General features: G+C 34.9%; 1 protein-coding gene across 2 annotated transcripts; it reads right to left on the bottom strand.

Annotated features, from left to right (window-relative positions):
• Nucleotides 1–133: 133 nt before the first annotated feature.
• On the bottom strand, nucleotides 134–9,495 carry LOC113495283 (elongation of very long chain fatty acids protein 7-like). Of its 2 annotated transcripts, none has more exons than XM_026873949.1 (6): nucleotides 9,108–9,495; nucleotides 6,351–6,508; nucleotides 4,985–5,175; nucleotides 4,282–4,362; nucleotides 1,993–2,292; nucleotides 134–1,849 (listed from the first exon to the last, which is right to left on the bottom strand). In XM_026873949.1, the coding sequence occupies exons 2-6, from the start codon at nucleotides 6,409–6,411 to the stop codon at nucleotides 1,535–1,537; spliced, it is 948 nt and encodes a 315-aa protein (XP_026729750.1). In that variant the 5' UTR covers nucleotides 6,412–6,508; nucleotides 9,108–9,495; the 3' UTR covers nucleotides 134–1,534. The 2 variants fall into 2 exon arrangements, with proteins under 2 accessions (XP_026729750.1, XP_026729751.1); XM_026873950.1 differs by lacking the exon at nucleotides 9,108–9,495 and adding an exon at nucleotides 7,386–7,593.
• Between the last annotated feature and the right edge of the window lie 1,441 nt (nucleotides 9,496–10,936).

Raw genomic sequence — 10,936 nt, 5'->3', positions numbered from 1 at the left:
GGCTTGGCTCAAGATCTGTCAAAATTCTACCATCGACACAAAACAGAGAAGAAAAATACCAAATAGAATAATGATGGATTTCATGTTTCGAGTGGAACCAGGTATAAAGGAAAGAAAACAAAAACAAGACGAAAATATTGTAGTCACATATATTTTTAAACATTACAAACCCGATTACGCAAATGTACAATTATTTAGTGTATAACGTGCAACTACAGTTAAAAAAGATGCTTGAATAGAAGCACTTGTTGAAGAGAATGCACACTCAGCTGTAACTCCACGGTGTATCTGAATTTGTTCCTAATTCAAAACAGTCTGTTTTCAAACCGTTGAAGTCTGACATAATACAAGTACCTCTGAATTTTGGAATTTGATGATTGACGTCATCATTACAAGCAAATATGTGTGCATTAGAATATTCATAGTCACATTTTGGTATGAAGCGTAAAGAAATCTAAATTGCTAATTCATTCGCTAATTGTATAAAATATTAAGTAAGTAGTCTTATTTTAAATTCGTTTAACATGTTATATTGGTAACTAGAAATAGCTTTAGCGATAGTCAAATGTGTGACAAATTCTATTACTTTCCAAATCTGCATAAACAACGAAATTTCTTGAACATTTTGAACCTTTGTTGTTTCTGACAAAAGAAAACGTAATTTCTAGCAAATTTCAAAAACGGGTATCTATATATAACTTTTCCAACAATCTTGGGGCGCAACCTTAAATAATATTGTTCGCCTTTTAAGTATCTACACTTTCCCCGACACAAGTTTCATTTCTGCAAGCGTTACCGATGATTTTCAATGACTCGACACTTTCAAATGATTGATCGATTCCATCAGTGACGTTTGTAGGAATGAGTCTTGTCAAGAGGCTTACCTAAGTTAAATAATATAGTTCGAATGAAACTCGAATATGATCAATTAAATGACAGCTAACCTGCAATCAAGATTATACATGGAAGAAATATCAATAAAATGGAAGACAATTTATATATTTATCACGATTTCGACAGTTGTTAAATTGACAGTATTTTTTTTTCTTTGCTCTCCGATTGTAGATGTTGAAAAAATATTTTTCTTATATAGCTCTTGAAATCAAATGAAGTTTTAACCTCTGGAGGCAAAGATTTTTGTGCCATATAATTTTGAGACAAACGATGCGTACAAAAAATATTTTGAAAGCACAGCATTTCCGACTTCATGGCAATACACTCAGGCATATTTTCTTAACTTTAAACAGTTATTCCTTAAATACATGGTATAACAATCTATATTATATACACCGTAACATTTTTTACTCTAAAAGAAGGCATTAACATTAGGAGAAACAAAAATCCAACAGAAGTTTCAAAATTAGAAAAGAAAATCCCACAGATGAGATTCAGACATTCAGTAAAGCTAAGGAAATAAAGCAAAATTTGTTCAGCATTGATTTTTACAATTAATCAATATTCAAAATTAGCTTAAACTAAAATTGGTATTGGATCTTATATAACGAAAATATTTACAAGATTTGATCAGTTTTGCTTAATCAACCTTTATGCCATTGCCGTTAGATATTCCGTTGGAAACTCCATTGGAAACTCCGTTGGAAACTCCATTAGAAACTCCATTGGATTTAACCTTTCCATTTGCGTAACCATTGCTCAGTTCTTTTACTTCAGTTGTCTTTTCCTTCGCTCCCTTCTTTTCAGGTTTGCCGTAGGCCTTGTAGTAAAAGTCGTAGAAGAGGTAGTAGAAGAAGATTGAGTTAGGAAGAGTGAAGACGACGGACCAGCGAGGGTATCCGCAGTCGTAGAACAGAAGTTGAGAGGAATGGAGGAAGGCGATGCAGAACTGGAGCTGGAATAAAAATAAGAAAATAATGATATTAAATATATATCATTTTTTCAAAAAGTAAAATTTGTATTTACATGACTTAATTTGCTTTGAAAAGTCATAAAAAATTAATCACCAACACAGTATTACAGATTTAATAAACTCACCATTTGAAGTGTAGTGATGTACTTCTTCCAGAACAGATACTTCTGGTACTGGGGTCCAAGAGCTGAGAACATGTAGTACGTGTACATGATGATGTGGACGAAGGAGTTTATCACTCCGATCAGGGTCCCGTGCCCCCCGGGGTAATACTTGGTAGCGCCCCATGATATCATGGGCATCACTGTATGGTGGTACATGTGTAGGAAGGTTATCTGCCTATCCTTTTTCCTGATCACGAAGAACACCGTGTCGAGTAGTTCAGATATTTTCGCCAGGAAGTATATGTAGACGCCTCGTGCTACCTGTGAATTAAGATTGGTATAGAGGTAAATTGGCATGAGGTATTTTGTGCTTTTAAAAAAGAGTGAGAGGTAAGTGGACGTGAAAGAGTCTTGGTATCACGGTCAATGAGATCTAGAATTAAAAATGTATGGAATTTTGGCTAATAATATCACTTTTCTGATGTTTTAGTCAAATATCCAATGAAAACAATTATCAAATTCCTCAAATAAACCCATTCATTACATTGAGATATTTATTTTCTAGCATAATTATGTAGTGTTACCGGCCAATTATAATGCAATCGACGTATCGGCCTAATTTAAAGTAAGTCATACAAATTCAGTACCTTTTACTACCTACTCGTAAATATTACCTTGTAGTGTACAAATCACCATAATTTTTACCTCAACCGTAACATCTAATAAGAGAACACTGTAATTACACTGCTCATCGCTACAAGTATCTTGCCTAATGATATATTCAACTAACTGGATGTTTTTGCCACAGAGTACAGGTTACAGTATACCAACAGATTTTTTTAAGGACAAGTTTTGGTTAACTGGTATTTATTAAAATCTAGGCGTCTCTAAATCTAGACAACAGCAAGCGCTAAGTTAACATTCTAAATTTTAGACCGAAACAAAAACCTGTTTTAAGTATCGGGAAAGTAGCAAAACCTGTTCATGTTTGTTAGGTATTGAATTATCTCCGAATAAATATTTTTCAGAAGAAAATATAGTGTGTCTAGTTTGCTACCAACAGTGTTATGATACCATTCATTATTTCCCTCGAAAAAGAACGAAGTAAAATTCTCAGTTGTTCCGTAATGCAAATGTTCCACATAACCACATAGAGAATAAACCACGATAAAGCCTAAAAGTCTTTCAAAATTATACATATACTGTGATTGTATCAGCGCCGCATTGTCTTACTGTATTATTTAGACTATACAACATTGTTTTTAATTGCGTATGCATCTTGATAGGAATAAATACGGCGTAATAGGAAGGGACTATGACCGATTATCACGACAATGAAGTAATTGATGTTCGTGGCTTTCCGTTGATCGTAGGATGTTTAGTTTTTACATAAAGATTTTCTAATTACGACTCCACTTTTTTTTTTTGTCCAGTGGAAATCCTCATGGACATCCTTCGCCCTGGGGAAGGCGAAGGGGTGTGCCGGACTCCTACCGGCTAAAACCACTGGAATGCTTCCCGCTTCCTTTAGTCGGGGGCCAAGCGGGAACGCTTTCACAGTCTACCGCGAAAATTACGACTCCACTACCTTAACCACCAACTAACTTAATCCTAGTCGCGGAGGCCTTCACAAACATTCAAGTCACATGCACAAAGACACCCAGACTCAAGACTAGCATTTGAGAATCACACAAATGCTTGTCCTACGCGGGGATCCAACCCGCTCAGTGGCTACATGCAGTCAAGATATAGCAACGCTATACATCGCTAAAAAAATAGATGACGTAACACAACAGTTCAATTTAAGCCGAAGAGTCTGAAACTTCCCGCGTCGTCTGCCGAGGGAGCATGCATCTAATATGATACTACCGCAAAACCAAAATAAAGACTGTCTACAATTATATTGCGACATACTTTTTCTATTCATATTTGCAATTAAAATAACCATGTTTGTGGGACTGGGTGTCTGGGTCACAAGTTAATTGATTGCTTTTTATAATTTGTGGAACATGTGTTTTCAGTTTTTATTGATAGACAGTAAATCAAACTGGAGACTAGACTGTAATTAACAATATATTTATGTTTATATTTATGTATGGTAGGTAAGTATGCTGCTTATCATATATACCTCTTATTCATAATAATTAATTGCGAAAATAATATGATCATATAATATCTGAAGGATTTTATTATTCCTATTATCCGTCATGCGACGCTTATTTATTCTCTTCCTGGTTACACCTTGCATGGATAAATTAATTTTATAGTCACAACTTGCAAATACAAGAATTTCTGTCTTTTAATACTTACTCTCATAGCTTCTGGCGTTTTTGAGAAGTCAACAGGTTGACATTTCCAACTGTAAGTCCTCAACCAGCCAGCGGCGAGGCCCTGCAATTGAAACACAAAGGAATCCATTAATGACCATAAAAAAACCACAATAACTAAAGTCCTAATATTCCAAAAGACATTTTGCAGAGTTTTTGTCCATTATTTAGACTCAATGAGCACCATCTTCATATTAAATATCAATTTTCCGCCAATTCATAATGACTCTTGCTTTAGTATTTTGCCGTAGCTTTCATAAATGGAGGATAGATTTAACACTGCTATGAAAATTCTTATATTAAGAATATTGGCATTGTATAAGTGAGATGTCGTTGAAACTATGCGTCACAGCGTTGCGCTTCAACGATGGCAACGGCTCTTCTTTTTATCTTTTTAATAAACGATTCCCACACTTGCGAATTTTATTATTGTATGTAGTGTGTTATATTTGTGATACAATCAGATTCATAACAAGCTGTCATAGATGACACAAATGCTTGTTCTATCCGGGAATCTAACCCGCGTGGCGCGTCGCATAGCCGGTTTAGCGACTTGTACTATTCCAGTCGGAAAAAGTCTAGTCAAAGCGAGCATGTCTTAAAGAGTACATAGCAAGCGCCATAGTCACTACGAACCTTGGACTTAAAATATCTAAGAAGCTATAATATATTATGTTTCAACAAACCTCATGGAACAACCAGCAGCTTACGACGACTTGTATGAAATTATAAATAATTAATGTCTTCTGTAGTTGGAATGGTTTCTTGTCAGTCATGTACCGTGGTCCCCATTTCAATGAGAAGTACAGGTACAGGCCGATGATCGTCAGTCCGGGGACCGGGCTCTTTATCAGGAACCAGTCGTTTGTTCTCGGATCTGGAAAATAGGAGAAATAAGTGACATTATTCCAAAATAAACATTGTACTACTGACAATAGGGATGATTTCAAACAATCTGTGTTTGACGATATCAAGCTATTCGATTCAATTCTAACATATTGTAACGTATTCAATTATAACCATATACAGAAGAATATGAGGAACGAGAGACTTCACGTCATATTCGAAAATTTGAAATAATTAAAAAAAGCAAAATTCGCATATTGTTTTGAGAGCTATAAATTTCACGTAACAAATCTACAGAAATATAATTACAATACCATAAAAACCAAAATTAGAACTGTATTTAGCATAACTAAAAGTCAATAACGTCATTTTTAAGCCTTTCATTTCGATACGTTTTTAATTTGACTCTGATGTAAAACAACATCTCTCTTCTTTTATTATTAATCTTCTAAATGGACTGACTAATACAAAAAACCTGATTAATTTTTTCATCAACTCTAGCCCATTCATTAGAATACACAATATTGATGATATTTTGTCAACCGTTTGCTTCAACGAATTACTCATTTATGTCATGACCCTTCCAAGTAATAAATATTATTTTCATAGAAATACTCTTGGGCAATATTAACGCACCTACTATTATGTCACATGGGATCCGTTTCGAAAGTATTTCCAATAAGTTTTATTTGCCAAAATTATGCGTATTCCTCCTTTGTAAATATTTTGCAATTCATTAGTCTTGGTCGATGTGTGTGTATATTTTAAAGTGCCAGGAATATTAATGAGGTAGTATTATGTTTGCTTACATAGATTATTTAAAACTCGGTGGTAAGCTAATAGGTCTTAATGGAAATCACAAGTTTGAAAATTGATTTTCATACCCATTAAAACCAATTCATTCAATTAACTTGTTTAGGGTCTTTTTAAAACCTATCAGCGCTTATCGCTCGCCAGTTTTGGGGTGTTCCACTTATCTTTTTAATTTAAAAGTTTACTCTTATTTAAAAGTATTCTTATTGAAGTAGGCATTAATTAGTAGTCATTACAGTTATTTATTTCCTTTTTGAATAAAGAAATAATACCTACTATTTACTCTCTAACTCAACTCTCAATAAGACTCAATAAAAATTGCTTTTAAATGAGGTTTTAAAGTCATGGAAGCGCAACTGCAATTCTAAAACTCAAAAACTATACTGTTCTTACCTGCTAATTCAACGAATAAGTGATGGTAGGTTCTGGAGAAGGAATTGTTGAACAGCGCCATCTCGTGAGGGTTCAGGTACTAATAATGTTTACTAAGCTTCTATTCGCTTGTCATGAGAGACTCCCCCGCATTTTATAGTTGAATATATCCGTTTTATCTGAAACAAAGAAAACAATTTGTTAGATACATATTATTATTGGTGTAAAAAAACTAATGAATAAAGACTAAATCCATTACAGTAGTTGTAAATGATGTAAGGTAATGAGAAAACTATAAAAATGCTTTAAAAACATAGCTTTTATGCAATGTCGATGAATACATAAATTAATTGACATAGTCGTTAAAAGTAAATGATGTCGTAAAGCGTCAGACTTATGGTAAACTCATTTTGCTTGGCGGCAGTCTTGGCCAAAAGAAAATGTTCAGTCCAGTCTAGTCCGGCCTTTATGACCTAGAAAAAAATCTAGTAATAATATTTTTTAGAGAATTCCCTACTGGTTATTATTCCATACGTATTCATATTTTAGTGTCTCCTACGTTCCACTAAGAGCGAATAAGATAAACCAAAAAATATTATACTCAGGCAAGCTTTCATTTCCGTTTTGGTGATTTATCTAATTTTTATAGTTGCAGATGTTACCAGTTGTATTTTATTGGTTGAAAAGGCGGTAACACGATATATTCAGTATAGATCTCATCTGACGTACAGCCTCTACTTTCGCTTGCGCGGTACAAAGACCTTTGACCTTTTGATTTCTCTCCCTAATCTACAAACGGGCGGGCTTATCATTCTACGCTCTATAAATCTTACGATTACTATATTTCATATGCCAATGCTTTTTACAGTTTAGTAAATAAAAACCATAAAATTATTCTGAAAATAATCAGAGAATACGTAAGTATCACATATGCCATAGAAATATGACGTCATTGTGCTGTTTATACGCAAACAAAATGGCAAATAGGAACGATCCTATTGGAATATCTATATCTATGTCCACTGCGGAACAATAGCCAAAATTGATCCCATTTACCTGATGAAACGCCGCAGGCCTATCTATTAACGCATATTAAGTAAATACTACGACACTACATTTCTATTCACCCAAGAATCACTAAAGGAAGACATTTCAGGAAGCACTATCTTCGTTATCTTCACAACGTCATGATGTTAAAATGATATTATTTCTATTTGTTTTGTCTTAACGACGTGCGCGCGACGTGCGTCCGCTTTGGAATCGGTAGCGCGACTGAGCTTTTCCCCCTCCACCCGCCAGAGGGTGTTGCTTTATAAAGAGGTGGGTTAAATTCGAAGGGTGAAGTTTTCGACAGGGTGTTTGCTTTTGTAAAGGGGTTGCTTCAGCTGTTTGTTTGATTTTAACATATATTTTTTTTTTTGTTAAAAGTGTCAGTTCTCTCGCTTCCTCTACTGATAATAGCGACGGTTCAAACATAATGTCATTCAGAATTCTTATTTTTTCTCAAAAATTTTCAAATGTTATTAATTCAGCAAGTACTCTATGCCTAATGCCATTGGCGTTGAATAACGTTATATCGGCACCCAAAAATTAAACAAGTCGATTCCAAATATCTACAAAGAAGCACCTTTTAACCTACTCAATTGTCACGTCCTCTCGATCAAACAAATAATAATTATTGTAGATATAGAACTACCCCTGTGTACGGGGGTGTTACCGCCGACCATTTGCCTGCCGCAGCCATCCGGCCCATTCATACGTGTTTTTAATGAGCATTATAATTTGACCCAGTAATCAGAGCTATGAACACGACCGTAGGTAATCATTTTCAAGAATTCCAAACGTTGGAAGTATGCAAAATCATTAAAGAAATCCAAAGTGTTAATGAAGATTGAAAAGAAAAGAAACGAAACTTCATACGGAAACTATCAATTTCCACATAAAAGTCTCAAAAGAAATTCCATCAAATATTAACAAGAAAGATAAACAAAGAAATAAACCAAAAGTGTTGACCCAGAAAACAATGTTTAACATACACACAAATCTCCGACAAACAAAAGTTATTTAGGTCATACAAATATATTCATGTACAAATGAATATGGTTAAAGGCTATTGGCAAAGAAAACAGACAATAATATGAATATTTTTTCATTGACCAACGATATGTTACTAATATTTTCATTACACAGTACGTTAGCAAATAGTCCTAAACGCGAAGGAGTCAAACGGATGAAATGCAACAAATAAGTGCTAACATCCTCCGATTGCCTTTATGAATTGATGTAAAATTTATAAACCACGTTGCGTATGGCTTTGCGTAAAAATGAAAAGTAATCGATCGATTTCAAACAAATTGTTCGATTTAACTATTTTTCTAGTATAAATTTCGCTATTTTAGTCAACATTAATTAGGATTACTTAGCTATTGAAATATTGGTAAGTTCGCTTCAAGGAATAACCCCATTTAAGCTACTTATAAGATACAACTGTTTACTAGTTTCGTACCTAATATGTACCCAATGATGACTATTCAACCTGACATCTCGAAGTATTAACCATACCGCATCATTTTAACAGACACAAAATGTAGAGCAAATGCCACACTGGCAAAGACACTTCGTAACCTTAATTTTTAGACAGACCACCGTCCATTAAGATGATTACTTTGTGATGACCATAAAAAGGCAAATCAGCTTTCATTCGATTCCACAGTGATTCTATTCGATCGTGTATTTGAACGTCATTGAAATGTTCCTTGCACATGCAGAAATACTCACTGTTAGTGTTGACCATACTTAGTGCACCTATGCCGCAACAGTAGGCTAGCAAACAGGTGTAAAGTATCCACGTAAAACGGTTTTGAAATCTCCTCACCGCAGTAAATATGCGGAGTGTTCCGAGTCGACTAAAATGCATTGAGTTACATAGCCCTCACATCAATAAGCTAAAGACATGATTGTTTGATGAAACAGCGATCGCGACAACCAAAACAAACCTTTGCATCATACTACACATATATAATTTTGCAACGGAACTAGTCATTCATACTCGACATCGTAAAACGCCTTACAAGCACCGACCACAACAATTTGACATCCCTCTCCCCCTTGCACCGCACTTACGTAGAGCATTTCAGGGTGTCGCATCTATTTGCATAGCTCTTTCAAACTGGTTGTGACTTTACCAACAGGTTTAGCACGTGCGGTTGCAAAAGATCTTGATGACACGTTAATAAAGGTGAAAATTGTGTGTGAAAGCTGCATCTGTGTTGTCCAGACTGTGTCGCAAGTGTTTCGCTCGGCTGGTTGTCCTAAATACTTCGGTCCAAAGATTGCCGTTCGGAAATCCCTTGCTCTCACTCTTCGAATGATAAGTGCTTGTTTTATGCGTTCTTAATGCGATTTTGATTTTGATATCGCAATTGATACGGTCTCATCTGTTACAATGATTGAGTTCTTTCATGTTGTCAAATTGTACGTTTTCATTTTTTATGTTACTAGGTATTATTTTGAGAACAATTTGAGCTAGAAATTTAAACGTTTTGTATGTGTTAGGATAAGAAAGTGAAAGGAAAACAATTGACGACGAGTATGACATAGCTCAATTAGTTTTAGACATGAAACAAAAAACTGTGGAGCATGTTTAAAGAATGCAACAGTAGTTAACGGGAACCCTTCACTTTGGAGAAACTTGTTAGTATATAGTCCAAATTGTATCGAACGAGTTTTACGAGTTCAGCAACATAAAAACTTGACCTAATGACTGAAGCAGAGCATTCTCCGTTAATTTGCAGGTTCAAGTTCCCAACTACCAATTATTTAAATACTTTAAGCTTTATTACTTTGATATCTCTGTTCGGTTTCTGATTACATTTGATCTTCGCTGCTATTTGCTACTGTTTATACAGACAGAAAAATATAGTAGTAAGCAATTTGATCCCACAAAATGGCATAAAATCTGTGATACAAAAGACTTCTGCTACTATTAAGATTATCAATATAAACCAAATCCAGCATTAAAAAGTTTCACTTTTAAATGCAGGAAGTCGAAAAAAACACTTCACTGTTTTTCTATTCCAAACAAAAAATACTACGTACTATTACTACAACAGACTAACTGCACCGAACACGCGTTGCAATGCCACCAACAAAAAAAAAACCTTTTTTGTTGCGCTTCGTGCGGCCAAAAGCCATTACAAACGCCGTTAGACCTTTAGAATACTTCATCACAACATGACCATTTACATGATCCAAATATCCAGGAAAAAACTACATTAAAATATAGTAGAGAGAACTGGGTGCTGCAGTAGGATGGAACTAGCTCGGGCCAATCCGAGCAAAAGACCGGATACTTTCCGTAACATCTTTACTAACATTAGCAACTACATAACGATCTCTAGCCCTTTCTCCGCAGAGGTCATATACCAGTGTCATATCGTTAGTATCCCGGACGTGTGATACCCAAGCTTCCTTATGATGGTGTGTTAGATATTCGTCTTTGTAAGATTATAGAGTTATAAGACGCTTCATGATGTTTGAAAGAGTCATTGATCTGGATCCTTATTCAACAGAAGAAAAGTAAGTAGAAAAAGCTTATTTATGATGAT

Source organism: Trichoplusia ni, chromosome 6 (genome assembly GCF_003590095.1).
Source record: "Trichoplusia ni isolate ovarian cell line Hi5 chromosome 6, tn1, whole genome shotgun sequence".
NCBI lineage: Eukaryota > Metazoa > Arthropoda > Insecta > Lepidoptera > Noctuidae > Trichoplusia > Trichoplusia ni.
This window is presented reverse-complemented; position numbering and strand designations above follow the sequence as displayed.